This window comes from Pinus tabuliformis, chromosome 6, assembly GCF_031772625.1.
Source record: "Pinus tabuliformis cultivar Carrire ecotype Pingquan chromosome 6, CPIR1, whole genome shotgun sequence".
NCBI lineage: Eukaryota > Viridiplantae > Streptophyta > Pinopsida > Pinales > Pinaceae > Pinus > Pinus tabuliformis.
The window spans coordinates 932568940-932588200 of NC_142292.1; the positions used below are offsets into that span (position 1 = coordinate 932568940).

At 40.6% G+C, this 19261-nt stretch overlaps 1 protein-coding gene across 2 annotated transcripts in view; it reads right to left on the reverse strand.

Moving 5' to 3' along the window:
* Positions 1-16266, reverse strand: part of LOC149261988 (putative sphingolipid transporter spinster homolog 2) — a 486467-nt gene extending 470201 nt beyond the window's left edge. Inside the window, exon 1 of one of the 2 annotated variants that reach the window (XM_089423163.1) lies at positions 15768-16266. In XM_089423163.1, the coding sequence (XP_089279289.1) occupies positions 15768-15940 (173 nt within the window). In that variant the 5' untranslated portion in view covers positions 15941-16266. The remainder of the gene's footprint in view (positions 1-15767) is intronic. The other variant, XM_089423158.1, reaches the window with a different exon arrangement.
* Between the last annotated feature and the right edge of the window lie 2995 nt (positions 16267-19261).

Sequence of the window (19261 nt, forward strand, 5' to 3'; positions counted from 1 at the left end):
CTCCACTTTATAGATCTGAATCCTTATGGATAGATCGTCAAGCCTCTAGAAGCATCTTATTTTATTATTTTATTATTATTCTAGAAACTCCTCCATTGACTTTATCTTAAGTGACCCCTTTTATTTTATTTTATTTTACTTCAGTCACTTTTGGCCCATTTCTTCTAATTAATTATTTTTCCTTAATTAAATGACTAATTAAAGTCATTTTTAACTAAGGAAAATGGTAAATCACCCACCATACTCTCTTTGGCCACTGGAAGGCACTTCTCAGCATCCCATCCTATAGATCTTCTTGTTCCAGTTCTAATGAGCTATTACACTGAGGTGTTCCATCCATTAATCTCCTCGGAATGCCACCTCGAACATAATTAATTACATTATGCCAATAATAACCTTGTTTTACGGGAATTATCAAAAAGTCGTGAAACCAAAAACAAGATGTGCAGAACTGCTCATGATGATGAATATGCCAAGTGAATGCCATCGAACCCCAGGAAAACTCCTCAAAACTCCATCAGAACCCCTGATGACATAAACCTACTCCACTGACCTGGCCATCCCCTGCCCTGGAAATCCACGCTAGCTATACTATGGAGAAAAATAAAAATGGGGACATTACAAAAAACTAGGGTTTAGAGAGCAAACCCTAGGCCCAAGACCTTAAAGATCCCTTGGTCCAATTTTGTTGAAACTTTAAGTGAGCTTGCCAACTGAAAATCAATTTTTTTGAGGCCAAAAACCTGCAAAACCACCAAGTATTCAGTCCAGAAAATTAAGAGATGGATTTAGGGCAAAAGAGGGTCAACGCTAAGCCCAATAGGGATAGCGTTGAGGGGAAAAGGGGCTAGGAGGCCAAAGGAAGGAAGAGGAGGCAGAGAAAGGCCAACACTGGAGAGAGAAAGCCCTAAAGGGTTGGATGGCTAGGGTTAGGAGCCTGAAAAGGCTGTCATGGCCCCACAAGAGCCATGGCCTAGGAAAGGAGGCCGAAAATGGAGGTCGAGGCCCAAAAGGGCTACTGCCAACCTCCAAAAGGCTGAAAAGGCTAAGTTGCACGAAACGGGGAAACGGAAACGAGTTTCCGAAACGGGAAGCGAAACGAAACGCGACCTCCCCAAATTTTGGAAACGGGGAAACGCGAATATATATAATAATATATATATATATATTAAAAATATTTAAAAATTATTATTATATATATGTGCAATCATAAAGCATGAATGATGTGATGAGAGAATGAGCCAAGCTGCTCTTTTATAACTTTAGAATAGGTTTCTAGAACTACCTGGAAACCCTAAAAAAAAAAAAAAAAAAAAAAAAAAAAAAGAAGTGTTTTTTTTTGGGGAAACGTGGCAAGTACGGCCTGGAAACGCGTTTCCGGCCGTACGACCACGTTTCCGTTTCGGGAAACGTGGCCGTACGGCCGGAAACGCGTTTCCAGGCCGTACGGTACGGGGAAACGAGTTTCGTTTCGTTTCCCCTGGGGAAACGGACCCCCTACCCACGTTTCCCGCAACTTAGTGAAAAGGGCTAACGCTGGCCCTTAGAGGCTCACACAGACCCTTAGAGGTTGATGCAGGCCTCAAGGAACCTCACCAAGATGACGCAAGGGGTCCTAGAGTTGACACAAGGGGGGTAAAGGAGGACACTAGCCTTGGAGAGGCCGGATCTGGGCCTAAGAGGCCTAAAACTCGAAACCCCAGCTTCTAAAAATTTTATTTGATTCAGATCTAAATTTTGCTGCAAATTTTCCAATGGTTGGCCCTATAAAAAATTCTAGAGACTAGATCTTACCCTCAAGGGCCTAGATCTAACTCTATTCTAGCTCCCCAATTAGCAAAAATAATTTACAAGATAATTTACAAAATTATTTTACAAATATACAAGGGTTTATAAATAAACTTTGAAAAAAAAATTATGGAGCTTTTTTCTTTGATAAATGGCTAAAAATACTTTAGAAACCCAATGCACACTATATCCTTGGTGAAGTTTAAATCAACCACATAAATATTTGGGACTCAAACAAAGTTGATTCATGCCCATAGTTTGTGAACTTGTGTACCTACAAACACTATGTGTTGATTTGGGGTAGCATCGGATGTGCTCTAGCCACAAAATTTGGTGGAGAGGTTGGCGCACATGAGATCTCCAATACCCAGAAAGGGTTTGGGCAAATTCTAAACAGATCATGAGATATTAAAATAATTAATATTTTTAATGAAGTCCCTAAGTCTAAACTTAGAGAAAATAAAATATTAATGTGTATTAATATGAATCTGTGTTAGAGTGGTCCAAAAGACATGGATCAAGCCAGATCTAATCTTAGCCATTGATTAGGGACTTAATCTCAGCTATTGAGATGTCAACAGGAAAAGTATAAGAGGAGGCTTGAGGGTCACTTGGAGAGGACACCAGAGTGATCAGTCATTCTATTCTCTAGAGCGGGGTTTGCTAACAGAGATAGAATCAGTGATCGGGAGAACAGCTGAGGGGCATTGAGTACAGAGAAACAGAGAAGGCAGAGATTGTGCCGGGAGAGCAGCACAGCAACCAAGGAGAGTGACGTAGAGCCAGTAAGGGCTCAAGCAGGGCCACGCAGACGCGGCCAAGTGCTGCGCAGAGCACCAGAGATGCTAGTGTGTCTGACGCAGGGCCTCCTGGGGCTGACGCAGGCCAAGAAAGGCTGACGCAATGCCAGCGTGAGACAAAGAGGAGCTGACACAATCCAGATTGGGCAGACTCTGGGGTTGTAGAGCAGTTTTGTGTTGAGGAGCTGCTGGAAGAATTTTCCGGGGTTTCATCCAAGAGATATCTCTCAAACTGTGAGGTATTGCTGCTAAGGAAATTCTCTGTTGGGTAGGCCAGTTTTGGCACCCAGATTGTACTATGATATTGCTTAAAAGAAAACCATCAGATAATTGCACAGCTTTTCCCGCATTGGGATTTTCCGGGGACATTGGTCCAAAAATAATGGTGTCATGTGGTGTCTTTGTTCTTGTTTCTTTTAGTTGTTGATATGTAATATGTTGAGCATGCACTAATGTTTATTTTCAGTATTTACTTTATGAATAACTTGTTAAAAAAATAACAAGTAGGTAGGAATAAATCAGAAAAAGTGCATGAAGGGTTTCTAAACTAAGTAAACTTAGAAACTTCAACATGCTATCAGAGTGTGATTGCAGATCACAGGAGGACTAAGAGACACAGTGGAGCAGAGCAATAGCAGCAGAAAACAGTTGTCCCGAGGTGACAAAAGTTGTTTCTAGCAGCACAGAGGCCAAGAAGTGTGACATAGAACCAGCGAGAGCCACGTAGAAGAAGTCGGGAGCTGCGAAGAGCCTCAAAGGGACCAGCATTCCTAACGCAGAGGGCCAGAGAGCTGACGCAGGGCATCCCAGGGCTAATGCAAACCCATCTGGGGTGACGCAGAGCTAGCGTTAGGCAGAGAGGGGTTGATGCAGTTCAGAGAGGCAGTTGTTGGAGTCTAGAAGGCTGCATAAATATTGCAGAGTGGAGTTGGTGAGGTACTATAGTCAAAACAGTACCTGACAGAGCAGGGCCAGAGGAGTTGTTACCGAGGGTTTCTAACCGAGGAACCTGGATCAGCAGTGCAGTTGCACAAGACGATCAAAGTAGGGGGCATCTCGACAAGCAGCAGAAGGATTTCCAGGAGGGAAATCAAGACTCAGAGGGAGTCCAGAAGAGAACTTCCAAACGGGAAGTAAAGACTCAGAGGAATCGAACAGAGAACTTCCACAAGGGAAGTAGAGGAGCGTCATGGCACTACATGGGATAAGAGCCCAGGATAGACTGGACAGAACATCGAACTTCGCAATCTGGAAGGCCAGAATCTTATCAGTGCTTGACAAGAATCGTGTCAAGAACTTCGCCTTGAAGGTTATAGCTATCCCAGTCGATCCCAATGATAATGACAAGTACAAAGAGGCAATGGCGAGGGCCAAGTGCATTATCCTTGATGGGGTCAAGGATCATGTGATACCACATATAGCCGAGAAGAAAATGGCAGTTGAGATGTGGGAGGCTCTCAAGAACCTGTACCAGCATACTTTTGTGCAGAGAAGAATGTTGCTCAAGAACCAGATGAGGTCGTATCAGATGAAGAAGAGTCAATCGATTGACACCTTCCTCGGAGGAATGAATGAGATCCGAGACCAGTTGACTGCTATAGGAGTGACACCGGATCAAGAACTTATGGTGAGGACAGCACTGAAGGTTGTCTCAGAAGATTGGGAAGTGTTTGTCTAGAGTATCCTAGGCAAAGGGACTCTCCCACCTTGGGACGAGATGTGGGCAGCTCTTCGCCAGGAAGAGATCAAACGACACTCGAAGACAGGTAGCAGCAGCAAAGGGATCAAGGTCAAGCAGGAGGAGGAGGATGTGTCCCTAGTATCTGAGGGAAATTAGGAGAAGCAGAAGAAGAAAGATCTCTCCAAGATCAAGTGCTTCCACTGTGGGGAGATGGGTCATTATGCGACCCAATGCCCAAGGAAGAAGAGTAAGGGAGAGTCTTCCAAGACTAAGGCAACGCCAGCACAGGCAGAGAAGGAAGTTTTGACAGGCGATGATTGTGCCATGAGTGCACACGCAGCACTTGAGCGGAAGTGGGGAGACATCGAACTGTAGTCAGGCAGACTACAAGCGATGAGGGGCAGGATCCTCGAAGTACCCAGCCTCTTGGATTAGAACTTGCTACGGAAGCCTCGACGAAGAGTTGCAGGACTGGCTGGGTGGGTAGAGATGGATGCAGCTGGGGCTGCAGAGAGAGCTATAGTGCAGGAGTTCCGAGACAGCGCAAAGCTAGCAGGCTGCAGCAGTGCAAGAGGCACAGGAGTGTTGCACCAATGCAGGAAGGCATAGCGAGGTGTGCAACGGTGCGAGATGCAAGGAGTTGTTGCAGCAGCGCAGAGGTCAGAGAGAGGGAGCTTTAGCATTAGTGGGTGTTTCTAGCCCAATAGGTAGGTCAATTGGGAGATCAGTTACTTACTTCTCAGTCACTGAGTTGCAGTGCAGCAGTGTGCAACACGATGCAACATGATGAGAGGAGGTGCAGTGCAGATACAGTGTTGGGAGGAAGGACCAGCAGCAGCACAAATGTAGAGGGAGTTGTCGTACAGATGCCGCAGTGGCAGTGGCAAAACCATGGGCAGTAGTACATGATGCAACAGTGCAGAGGATGTTGGGCAAGAAGGCCTAGCATCAGCACAGGTACCGATGCCAGATGATCAGAGTAATACTCAGTGAGGAGTATTGCTAGAGCACAGTCCTCACTAAAAGGGAGTGTTGATTTGGGGTAGCATCGGATGTGCTCTAGCCATGAAATTTGGTGGAGAGGTTGGGGCACATGAGATCTCCAATACCCAGAAAGGGTTTGGGCGGGTTCTAAACAGATCAGGAGATTTTAAAATAATTAATATTTTTAATGGAGTTCCTAAGTCTAAACTTAGGGAAAATAAAATATTAATGTGTATTAATATGAATCTGTGTTAGAGTGGTCCAAAAGACATGGATCAATCCAGATCTAATCTTAGCCGTTGATTAGGGACTTAATCTCGGCCATTGAGATGTCAACAGGAAAAGTATAAGAGGAGGCTTGAGGGTCACTTGGAGAGGACACCAGAGTGATCAATCATTCTATTCTTTAGAGCGGGGTTTGCTAAGAAAAATAGAATCAGTGATCAGGAGAGCAATTGAAGGGCATTGAGTACAGAGAAACAGAGAAGGCAGAGATTGTGCTGGGAGAGCAACACAACAACCAAGGAGAGTGATGCAAAGCCAGCAAGGGCTCACGCTGGGCCACACAGAGCCAGCCAAGTGCTGGGCAAAGCACCAGAGAGGTTAGCATGTCTGACGCAGAGGCCCAGGAAGCTAACATGGGGCCTCCTGGGGTTGACGCAGGGCCAGCGTGAGACAAAGAGGGCCTGACGCAGTCCAGATTGGGCAGATGCTGGGGTTGCAGAGCAATTTTGTGCTGAGGAGCTGCTGGAAGAATTTTCTGAGATTTCAGCCAGGAGATTTCTCTCAAACTGTGAGGTACAGCGACTAAGGAAATTCCCTGTTGGGTAGGCCAATTTCGGCACCCAGATTGTACTCTGATATTGCTTAATAAGAAAACCCTCAGATAGTTGCACCGGTTTTCCCGCATTGGGTTTTTCCGGGGACATTGGTCTAAAAATAATGGTGTCATGTGGTGTGTTTGTTCTTGTTTCTTTTAGTTGTTGATCTGTAGTATGTTGAGCATGCACTGGAGTTTATTTTCAGTATTTACTTTGTAAATAACTTGTTAAAGAAAAATAAAAAGTAGGTGGGAATAAATCAGAAAAAGTGCATGAAGAGTTTCTAAACTAAGTAAACTTAGAAACTTCAACACTATGTATATATCTCAAGAAAATATGTTAATCATATGGTGAATCAAATCATCTAAGATTAGCCCAAAACTACCAATAGATCGACTTTATTTCCATCTAATGAAAAACAAATTTTATCATTTACCATCACAACATAGGAAAGCTTGTAGCTAGCACATACCACAAATCAAGGAACACTGAACACCTTGAACTACACTCCAAAGTCTTTATTATGATAGAAATAAAAGTTTCCAAAGGGACAATAGTGTTACATTAATGCTTCAGCAGCAATTTCTTAGCCAGAAATCAAATGGCTAAAGACTCAAATGACACTCTAATTTATAGAATAATCTTCCAAGTGAAAAAATAATGGCTAGTTTACTTGATCCTTGTCAAAATAATCTCGACCATCGAAAAATAATTGATCATTTTTTAATCTTAGCCGTTGAATTTGTATTTTTGAGGAATTTTCGAATTTCTCATTTAATTCTGTTTTTACTAGCTCAAAATTAATTATTTTGAGCTAATTTCATCAAAAAATTGACTTTGACTTAACCACCAAAGTCCAAAGGTTCAATTTTTCTTGAAATAATCCAATATTCCCTTGGTGGAAGAATTCCAAAAATTAATTCTTTTAAGACCCACGAATTTTTTAACTAGAAGAAAATAGTTTTCTTAAGACATTTTAATTTGACCCTAATTAATTAATTTTTCACTAAGAATTTTAATTTATTTTTACCATAAAATTTAAATAATTGACACTTTAAGGGATTTAATGTTTTTTCCACCGTCTAATATTTTAGACATGGTGTCTAAGTATGAGGGACCATGCATTAAAATATCTTTTACATAAGATTTTTACAAATTCAACCCTCAAAGGGGGAATACTCATTCGACTTAGACCCTCAAATTACATACCCAATCCGCGACACAATAAGATCTAGTAAACCAAGTGATTTGTAATAAAATAATTTAGCCAATTAGCTTAAATCATTCCCAAATCACTTTTACATAAGACTCGACTAAAATGCTAGGAATCACCTAAGACTTTAACGAAGAATTTCACCCTAACTTTGGGGTGAGGTTGGAGGAAAAAACTTTGTCAACCATCCAATGGTTGGCCCTATGAAAAATTCTAGAGACTAGATCACCCTCAAGGGCCTAGATCTAACTCTATTCTAGCTTTCTTCAATAGATCTCACCTGCACAAATAGATTCACAAACACCCAAAACCCCAAATATATACAAAATCTCAAAGCCCCAATTAGCAAAAATAATTTACAAGATAATTTACAAAATTATTTTACAAATATACAAGGGTTTGTAAATAAATTTTGAAAAAAAAAATTATGGAGTTTTTTTCTTTGATAAATGGCTAAAGATACTTTAGAAACCCAATGCACACTATAGCCTTAGTGAAGTTTAAATCAACCACATAAATATTTGGGACCCAAACAAAGTCGGTTCATGCCCATAGTTTGTGAACTTGTGTACCTACAAACATTATGTATATATCTTAAGAAAATATGTTAATCATATGGCCAATCAAATTATCTAAGATTAGCCCAAAACTATCGATAGAATGACTTTATCTCCATCTAATGAAAAACAAATTTTATCATTTACCACATAGGAATGTTTAACCAGCGCATACCACAAATCAAGGAACACTGAACACCTTGAACTACACCCCAAAGTCTTTATTATGATAGAAATAAAAGTTCCCAAAGGGACAAGCATGGAGCTGATGGAGGTGTTGAAAAGTTCAAGGCTAGATTTGTTGCTCGATTTTTCTCTCAAAAAGGTGTAGAATACGATGAGATATTTGCACTTGTTGCCCGATATACCACCATCTATTCGATTATAGCCCTTACTGCCTCGCAAGGATGGAATCTACATCAGATGGATGTCAAGACCATCTTCTTACATGGTTCAATTAAGGAGGAATTCTATGTAGAACAACCTGAGGAGTTCGAAGTTCAAGATCGTCAGAGACATGTATGCAGGTTGAAGAAAGCCCTCTATGGGTTGAAGCAGGCTCCCCGAGCTTGGTATGAGAGGATCAACAGCTATCTAATGAAGCTGGGATTTACGAGAGTGAAGATGATCCGAACCTTTATTTTAAGGTTGAGAATGATAGACCTCTCATCTTGGTACTTTATGTGGACAATCTCTTTCTGACTGGTGCAGACCCTCTTATTCATTAATGTAAGAGGGAGTTGGCTTCCGAATTCGAGATGAAGGACCTAGGATTGATGCATTACTTCCTAGGGTTAGAGGTCTGGCAAAAGCCAAGTGAGATTTTCCTTTCTCAAGGAAAATACATCGTGAAGCTACTTGAAAGATTTGGGATGGTGGACTGCAAGTCCGTGACTACTCCAATGGAACTTAACTTCAAGAAGTTATGCGGAAGTGTTGTTGGGCCCGATTTGGGAAATCCCTCTGAGTATCGTCAACTCGTGGGGGCCCTAATGTTCTTGGTGAACTCCCATCCGAACATATGTTTTGCAGTGAATGCATTAAATCAGTTTATGGTCGAGCCTCATTCACATACACTAGATTGCCGCCAATAATCTCTTAAGATATCTCAGGGCACAATCACCTATGGACTGAGATACATTGTCGAGAATGTAAGGCTCCATGGTTATTATGATGTTGATTGGCCTGGCAGTGTGGTGGATCATAAAAGCACATCTAAATGTTGTTTCTCTCTAGGTTCTGCTTCGATATCCTGGATGAGCAGGAAGCAGAAGTCGGTTGCTTTGAGCACCGCTGAGGTTGAATACATTGCTGCTAGTATGGCCTCCTGTGAAGTTGTTTGGTTGAGGAAGCTCTTTAGTGAGCTGTTTGGAGTCTGGACATATGTTGGATACTACCGTGATCTATTGCAACAATCAAAGTGGGATTCGTCTTTCTGAGACTCCCGTGTTTCATGACCACTCCAAGCATATTGATATCAGGTACCACTTTATCCGAGATATGGTACAATGGGGAGCAATAAGGCTCTGTCATATTGGGACTGATGATTAGGTCACAGATATTCTTATGAAGCCCCTGGGGAAGGTCAAATTCTTAACCTTCCATCAACGACTTGGAGTCATGGAGAGACCCTCTTATGAGGGTCCCATATGAGATGGATGTTGAGCTCTGGGAGCTCCGGGGGACTTGGGGTACTTCTTGGAGCGATGAACGACCATAGGGTGAGTATTTCACCTTCCTCTAACAGTGTGTGATGTACAGAGTGAGTGGTTCACCTTCCCCTGTGATACCCCATGTTGAGATATGCATAGGATGAGTGGTTCACCTTCTCTTATGGCATATGAGCAGGATGAGTGGTTCACCTTCTCCTGTCGGTACATCCTACCCATTAAGTCTGGGACTCATGAGAAGTACCTCTCATCTGGCCAATGAGTAGGGAAATGAGGATAGGGACGATAGTACTAACAATGGACGCATCGTGTACTACCGTACTCCCTATGTTAGGATGTCTGATATTGATCTGGGATCAATGGAGACTGACTCCGAGTCAGTGGAGAGTAGTATGATACACTCTTGATTATTGGATACTGACTTTGGAGAATGGTATGACACATTCTTGATCACTTCTTCTTCATTATTTCTTCATGTTTCAGCAGAGCAGAGCAGGGATGGTACTGATTGTCAGGTAATTTGGTAGGTGGAGTTCTTCCTAGTTGAGAGGGAGTGTTAAATTTGGAAACTAGGGACCAAACTCCACCTTGGACAGCTCATATGATGCAGCTGATATTTTTATTGGATTCCTCTCTCCGAGAGGCGTAGGATTGATCTAAATATCATCCCATTCTGACATGTACAAATGGAATTATGAATTTATTTTGTTTCTGGACAAATGGTCAAGGTCATCCAGCAAACCAATGTAGGCTCAGAAGCCCAACAGTCGCGTCTATTCATCCTCAACGTTTGCATATAAATAGAAGGTGCCTTTGCCTCATTTGGACATTACTCAACTTCACACATCTATCTCTCCTCACATGATTGGGTACGGATTTCTCAGCAGCCTCTCCACACGTGCAAAGAAGATAGTCATTTCCTGTTTTGGGCGTTGACCAAATTTCAGGAAGGGTTTTGACCAGCGTTGACCTGTTTGACTGCATTTTTGTGAGGGAAATTTCTGTTTGGATAGGCTGCATTTTTGGGCACAAAAATCGAGGCATTCCGTACTATTTGACCAACATTGACTGCAGAGAATTGACCACATGTTTGACTTCTACGTTGACCAAGTTTGATTGTGATTTTTCAAGGTTGTTTTGGGTTGATTCAGAGAACTATTGGAGCCCGAGTTGACTAGGTTTGACTGAGTTGTTTTGGAGGTCATATTCTGCCCAGTTGACCAATGTTGACTTTCTGGTTAGGGCTTCCTATGGCTGTTGTTCAACTGGAGAGATTTCACTTTGATTGGGAAAGTGAATATTACATATTGTACTCTTTCTCTCTGCTGAACTTTTGAAGAATAATAAGAAGAATTGATCAAAGGGTTTCCCCACATTTGGGTTTGTCCCTAGCTGGCGCCATATCTTGTGTCCTCTTGTCTTGGCTTGTCTTCTATTGTTTTATTTATGTTATATATGTGTTTATTGTCATGTTAATGTGATTGCTAACCTAAAAATTGATGTTGGGCTAATAAGAAAATTGAAGTAAATTGCTCTCAAGCATAGAACTTACCATTGTTATCTAATATTTACAAATGGGCATTACTACCCTGTAGATCGTATACTCCTGCAACCTCCTATAAGCAAATCAAACAAGTGGGAGAATGTTGGATATGTGTTATATTCTTTGCACCACTAGCCCCACATATGATTTATTATGCCGAGTGTAGCAAGGGGGTCACTGAGGGGGTCATGTGGGGGCAGCAACCCCCCTTATGTGGGGGTTAGGAGGCATCGCTCCAAAAAAAATTGGATAGTTTTTTGCATCCTATTTTGACAATTTTCAACATGTGATTTTCTCTTTTAGTGATTTTGTGGCACGTGGTGATTTAGACAATGGTTTTGAAATTCTGTTTAAGGAACTAAAATTGTATTATAATCCAAGGGTAATGGATAGGGGATTTATGGATGCCACACGATATACATATTGGTATGTAAATGGTAAAGATATCACATACTAAGAATCATTTTGGTTTTCCTGGTTTTAAGTTTCCAAGGTAAAATCACTGTGTTAATATGAGTTTGTGCCATTGCATCTTTTCTAGTTTTATTAAGAATCTTTTGTAGCAATTGATTGTATAGAGTTAAAACCAACAACAAGTGCCCAATTCAAATTCTCTTAACTGAGGTGTAATAATCTATACCAATAGGTTTACTAGGGATACGATCCACAAATGTGGGGAAGTATCCCTTAGTTTTCCTTGTGAGGAAAGGTATTGCACCAAAAAGACTTCCTCCTTAAATCGCAAAATAAATTTACCCTATTCTTGTTCGATTGCCTTTAGATTGTAAGCAAGCATTCACATCCACTAGAAAAATATCCATAGCTAAAGAAACAACAAAATCATGCCTAAAAGTAAGGGCATCTTGTGGTTTAGCCAGCATTCAGATTACCCTTGTGTCATTACTTATCAAGACTTGATGGAGACCACAGCCTTTTACCTCATTCCTTATAGTTACACAATGAATCATTAATATGAGAATAACCATTGTCATCCATAACCTTATTTTCCTTAAAAGTGGCTAACAACAATAGTCCCCTCTATAAGATGCTCAAGTTCCAAGAGCCATATCTTCTAATATATGTCTTCTCTATAAGATGTTCAAATTCCAAGACCCACATCTTCTGATATACGTCTCCTCTATAAGATGTTCAAGTTCCAAGACCCACATCTTCTGATATACGTCTCCTCTATAAGATGTTCAAGTTCCAAGACCCACATCTTCTAATATACTTCATAGGGTTAAGCATATTCAAAAAAGGAGATATCCTTAGGAGCTCTCTTACCATAAGTTTCTTGTAATATCAAAGTCAATATTAGGATCAATTGGTCTAGACCAGTGCACAAAAAATTAGTAGAATTAACCCCCAAACCAAACATATGACCTAAATTAGTTTGACCCAAACCACCCACATTACTAGTGCTAAGGAGCCCAAAAAAGAAAAAAACAAGCCCCCCAAAACCTAATACAAGGTTATATAATGACCCCCACTCAATTGTCCTCACACTCTTCTCATTGATCATTTGTGAGTAGTTGGAGGTTGTGGAGCTACAATGAATAGAGTTTATTTAGAGCAAGCTTGGAGTGGATTCAACAGTGTTTGAGAGTTGCTTTCAATGAATTTGGCATCTACATAAGCAGTCTACATGTCATCAGTGAAAGAGAGGAAGTACCTAGATCCCCTAAGAGGAGAGCTCACCGACCCACAAATGTCACTATGAACCAATTCAGCCTAAGATGCTCACCTTGGTTAATACTTCGAAAAGGACTCTTGATGGTGTTCTCCTAGTATACACAATTCACAAACACAACCAGGTGGTTCGACCTATGGCAAATCATTAGCCATTTGGAGAGTCATATGTTGTAAATACCTAAACTTTCTATGTCCCAAATATTGATGCCATAACATGTTGGTGTTGTCAACTTGGCTATCATAGCAACAAATCCTTTTCATATAGAGGAAGAAGGAGGCTTCCCTAGCTTGTACATATGATAATATTCATCAAAAATGAAAAAGGGCAACCACTTTAAACCCATCATATATGTCCTTTATAACCCATCAATTTGGCCAAAATTCCAAATTCTTGTTGATGAGAGTGATGCAGTAAATAGAAAGAAGATTGGGACTAACTCCTAGAACTTGAAGGACTCCTTCAAACTTAATGGTGTCAATGATGACATCTCCACATCTTGAAAGTAGTAGCATTGAGTTATCACCAATGATTGCTTTCTCTCCACATTGTTGTTGTTGGTTTGTTGATGTAATCAGCAATCCAAACCTATGAAGTGGAGGACCAATTTGGAGAGTGCATGACCCAATGTGCACTATAATATGAATCAATTAGGTTCAACTTGCCTTTAAAGACCCATAAAAAAAGGTACCAGCTTTTTACAAAAAATTTACAATGCCGATGTGGAAGAGAATGTTGGCCTTGAAGGAGGGTCAAAACCCTATGAAACCCTAAAACGAGGCATTGGCCTTGAAAGACAAAACTTTAGTAGAAACCCTAGGAAAACCCTAAGAAGGAGGTGTTGGCCTTGAAGAAGTGTTTTAAACCATAAAAATATCCAAGAAACCCTAATTGTGCTGTCATAAATAAGCTTGAGCAATGCCCCTAGCCAAAAGGGTTTTTGGATCAGTTGCTCAATTGAGTGGGGGAGGTTCACACCCACTTTAATACAATGTAGAGATTCATAAGTATCAAACAGAACCAAAACCAAGTAACCAACCCAAATTCTACAGTGAAGAAAGAGATAAACCGTGCTAGAGCATCCAAGAGAAGCACAACCGTAGAGAAAAAACAAACCATGGCAGAAGTGCACTAGACAGAAAAATAACCCATGCACAAGATAGGTCAAAACCAAGAACAAGAAAGCACAATGCTTTATAGTGCCCTTCTGCTACATCACTTGTAAAATAATGAAATGAATGAATGATCATGATTCATAATGTATGAAGATATAAATAAGAGGTGTGTAAATATACACAACTAAAGAGGTAAGGCATTTTCCCCAAGGAGGGGTTATGAGTCTAAAATGTACACTGAGTTGACTAGGTCAGTATTAGCAAAATGTAGAAATATAATATAAAGAATACATCAGGGTTGGACGTGGCCAAATGTAAAGATTACACCCTTAATTTTAGCACCAACCCCCTGGGTTCATTTATTTCTTATGCTCTTGGTTAGTTACTTGGATTATGTGGCCAAACTGGCTGTAATTATGTATTTATGATTTCTATGTGAACTCCCACTCTCTGCAATAGAAACAAATAGAAATAAATATATTCAAGTGGCACATTTTGTTAGTAGTTATCCCAGATTATTTTCGACAATTATGACAACTGTTGGCCTACCTTTAACTGAAGAAAAGTGATGAGGGATGGAAACACCAGAACTATGGGGATATGAATGAACTAAGAGGAGTATGGAATAATAGAGGGCATTATTCTGGCAGGCCATTATTCCGAAGCCAGGCTCAACTAAATTAAAAAAAAGCCCAGTAATTGTCTCTATTATTGCAGTTAATAAAAGATATTTTTAATTACTAAAAATGTACAAGTGTAGCATTTCTACCTTAAACTTTTCAGAATAATTGCTTAAACTTCTTATTTTAAAATGGACAGGAGATAGCAAATAATGAATTCACTAAAGTGCAAAGTTTCATTCACAGACAGATATATGGTTCATTCATTCTCAATGACAAGTTTTTTGGTAGGAGGAGCTCCTCAATGAAACTTGCATCTGCTAGTCAAATTTTATCAGGAGTACTTAACATGTTTAAGGAAATGCAGAACTAGATATGACAACGAACTAACATACAGTTGAACCATGGAACCTTGTCCAGCAAAAGCTAGACAACATAATGCTGCTCATAAGACAACTTCATCCAAAGCACATTGAACGCGAGTTATTAGAATGTCGTATCAAGCAATATTTGGGTCATTGTTGCCTGAATGTTGCTAAATTGGGTCATTGGTTAGTAGACCAAAATTTCGCTAAAACTTATTTATCACTATTCGCAGCTGGTGGTAATTAACCAGATTTTACAGGCAGTTACTCCATTCGATCCATCTAAAATAAAATAATTGTCATTTATTTGAAACTCAAAAGTTCTCGCGAAGTGGCTCTAACTCAACCTACCAATAATGGGTCAGCCGTATCAGATTTTTCTTTTTCCATTTTTCAAATCAGCTGGGAACAAAATTATTTTTCTTTCTAGCCACTCAATTTTTCAAATCAGCTGTGAATAAAATTATATTTTTTTCTTTTTCTAGCCAAAGAACTAAATAGCTGCTGATCAGAAGCCATAGGCTGTGAGTCCTATGTTTCAATTTGGTTTTTTGTTTACGTTAACCTGCAGTTGATAATGGCGATTGCCAATAAGGGCTCATAGTTTCCAATCCCATGGGAGAGTGAACGCACGTGTGAGCCCAGGCTTTTCATGCACCCGTATAAACAATTTAAAGAAAAAAAAAATTATTAATAAAAACCGCCTCTGAATCTCAGACGGAATGCTAGATCTAAAGACCATAACTTGGACTTGCAAAGCATCCCGAGAACGCAAAATAAAGGCTTAAATGCCTTATTAGTGATCAAAATTCATTTATTCGATCTTTGACGACCATTAAAGAGCTGTTTAAATTGTCCGCTGCCCTGCAAAAATGATTACTAATTTAACATCAGGCAGCAGGAAAATGGGATGAACGAACCTTTTGGGGGTAAACCATGAAGGGTTTAGATCGTTTTCTTCAATTGCGTCAGACGCAACTATTGCCATCGCTGCCGGGCTGAGTGCAGAGACCAAATTATATCCGGATGGGACGTAAATGCATTCAATGAAACAATTGAAGGAGATGAGATGACGGCAAGAACTAACGGGCATATCATTGGGCTACCCCGATAACTGTTTAACACCCACTATCTCCCGATAGCTGTTTAACACACTATCACCACTATCAATCCCCGTATAGCTGTTTAACACACTATCACCATTATCACCGCGCGCGTGTTAAACCGCTATCGGGGCGCACGTAGCCGGGCATTTAATGCCCATTGGTATGCCTGTTAGCTCTTGCCTGAGATGACTGTCGCTACATAGCTTTACTCCATACGAATTGGTCTGAGGACGAGTACGAATTGGTCTGAGGACGAGTATGAATGGTGTTTGAATTAAACGTACGACATGGAGACCTTTGGAACAACTGAACCTGTGACATGAAAAACTCGACATTCCGTGGCTTTTACATCAATTTGACCTGTTTTAATATTTTAGCTTTTAATATTTTACTTGAAGATGTTTGATTCCTTGCTTATTACTTTTTATTAAAATAAAAAGGTAATTTTGTAGTAATGATTCACTCCAAAGGTGAGGTGGTAATTCAACATTTTAAATGAAAATTGTAATTTTGATTGCGTTTAGAGGCAAAGTGGGGTGGTAATTCAACATGTTAAAAAAAAATTGTATTTTTCACTGTTTAGAGGCAATTTATGGTAGTATGGGTTGATATTGTAGGTATTTTTGGATCTGTGATTCCTCACATATCATTAAAAATCATTATAGATATTTTAGTAAGTGATGGTGTACAATATCTAGTTTGCACATTTGGTGGGTAATTTCCATTTTTCACTGTTTAGAGGTAATTTATGGTAGTATGGGTTGATATTGTAGGTATTTTTGGATTTGTGATTCCTTACATTTTATTAAAATCATTATAGATATTTTAGTAAGTGGTGGTGTACAATATCTAGTTTGCACACTCAGTGGGTAATTTCCATATTTAATATGGTGTAGTGAAATTCTCCTGAGGTGGTTGGTATGATCTCTTTTGGGTAGGGTGGACAGGGGAGTAGGTGAATATTCCCTGACACTTTTCATTTAAGTTCAAATGATTATATCCTTTGGAGTGGCGTCTTTCCCAGGAAGGAGTGTTTATTTCCTTATCAAGTTGGTATAAAGTTGGTTTTGTCCATTTTACTTTGCTCGATGTCAGTCGGCACGTCTCTGCACGGGTTTTGACGTTGAACTAGTAGCCACAGTTTAGATGAGATGGCTCACATAGACAATCGTATTGACTCTTTAAATGTGGATATGTCCTCACATGGGGCCTTCATACATGCCACCTTGGAGGCTAAAAGGGAAATCCTAAATAATTGGAATATTGTAAATGAACCTAGCCCATCGAAACGCCCAACCTTTCCCCCCTCTTCAGTGCTTCCAATAATTGGCCTACATGCGGAGCTTCGGGAAATGAGTTATCCATCCTAGTACAAGGGGCTTCGAACAAGGAAGAAGGATCGTGGTAAATCTATCTTTCTGACCTCTGATACGAAACTCCTGAGCTTATATGATGTTCTATGGGATAGGGTAACCAGCTTGCAGAAGAGAGCTCTTGTCGGGTGCTAGGCATTTGTCGATCATCCTCAACAGAACATGCAGGATCGAGTGAGGTCACAGTGGCCTCCCATCTTAGGATATTCTCCTAAAGCGATACGACTCATGAACTCTTTGGTATAGCTTCCATTTTTTACATCAGGGTGACTTGGAGTGCATCATGAAAATTCCTTAGGTGCGAGGGAGAAGTTTCTTACAACTCCATAGATGGTATGTGGGCTTTAATCCACTTTGAGACACGTCAAAGAATAATATTGTTTGGGTAAAACTTATGGGATTACCATTGGAATTATGGGCTCGGTGAGTCCTGATGGAGATTGGGGACGCCATTGGTCGGTTTATATATATTGACTCAGGTTGTCTTGGTGAATGGGATAAGAGGGTGGCATGGAGTTTGGTGTAGCTCAATTTCTCTGGAGGGCTTCTGGAACATATCAATTTGGCCTAGGGGCAACTTCATCACAAACAACGTGTAGCCTACTGGGGCATTTCGTTCATATGCCTCTTATGCCATCACACAAGTCTTCTCATGGAGTGATGTCCTCGTAGACATATTCAAGGTGGTGTAGGTCGTCAACGTGGAGGCTGGAGATAAGGCCACACTACTGGGGAAAAAGTTGTTCAGAATCTGGCTTCAAGTACTGACTTTTCTACTGAAAAATCTCATATCAACAATGATTTTTCGACTCATTCACTTTCCACTCCTCCTCGCCTCTCCCCGGCCTTTGTGTCATCTCCTAGAGCGGGTAGGGGTAATAGAAATGTACATGAGGGTTCTCATATTCCCCATACTATGACCCCTCCCCCTCTGCGAGCATCACCTCTGCCCTCTAGGTCTCCTCTGATGCTACCTTCCACATATATCCCTGACAATCCTTCTATATCTGTGTGCCCCCTTCGACCTCAACATGAGATGACCCTCCTCCAATTGTTTCCTCTCTCTCACCGTATAATATTTCTCCCCCGCCGTCCTAGCCAACCCTTGTCATTCCCCTCACAATTCAGTCAGGAGTGACATTGATTTTATGATGGTTAAACTTGCCATGGATTTAGCAGCTCTTACCATTCACAAAGGTCCAGATCACACATCCCTTCTGGTTGTCAATCCCAACTCAGCCCGCAACATCATTGTTAAACGTCGAGGGGACAAGGGGTCCCGACACTGTATGTAACAGCCCTGGTGAAAATTCCATGTAATAAAAGTTAATAAAGGCAAAATAAGACCACGGATAAGGAACACGTATTCCAAGCTGAATGTTGGCAAAAGATATCCTAGTGGGCATCACTGGATGTGTTTATGGCTAAGGAAATTGGCAAAGGCTAAAGAAAAGGCATTTTTTGGCACATTTATTTATGAAAATAAAGGAAATTAGGAGAAAAGTAAGGTGAAAGGTCACAGGTTGCATGTGAGGAGGAAAATGAAGGAAAATAATGGAAAATGAAGAAAATAGAGGCCTCATCAATAAAAAGGCTTATGAGGATCAGATGGTAACCTTTAGTCAGTTCAAGTTTTGGAGCTCTCTCATTATTCTCTCTCTCTCACACTCTTGGTCACTCAGAGTTTTCTTTGAGCACTCTAGCTTTGGATCAAGGAAGGAAAAGCAAGCAAAAGGAAAGGAAGGGAAGGAAGAGCAAGACCAAGCAGCTTCAGTAGGAATACTTACAAGTAACACATTTCATGTGTGATTTCCTCACTAGTTTGACATGTATGGTTTTGCATGTTGGTGTATGGTTCTCTTGTTGTCGGTGGCATGGTTTTTTCGGGTTATGACAGTGGTTTTCAACCTAGCCTTGCCTTTTTCTGGATGCCAT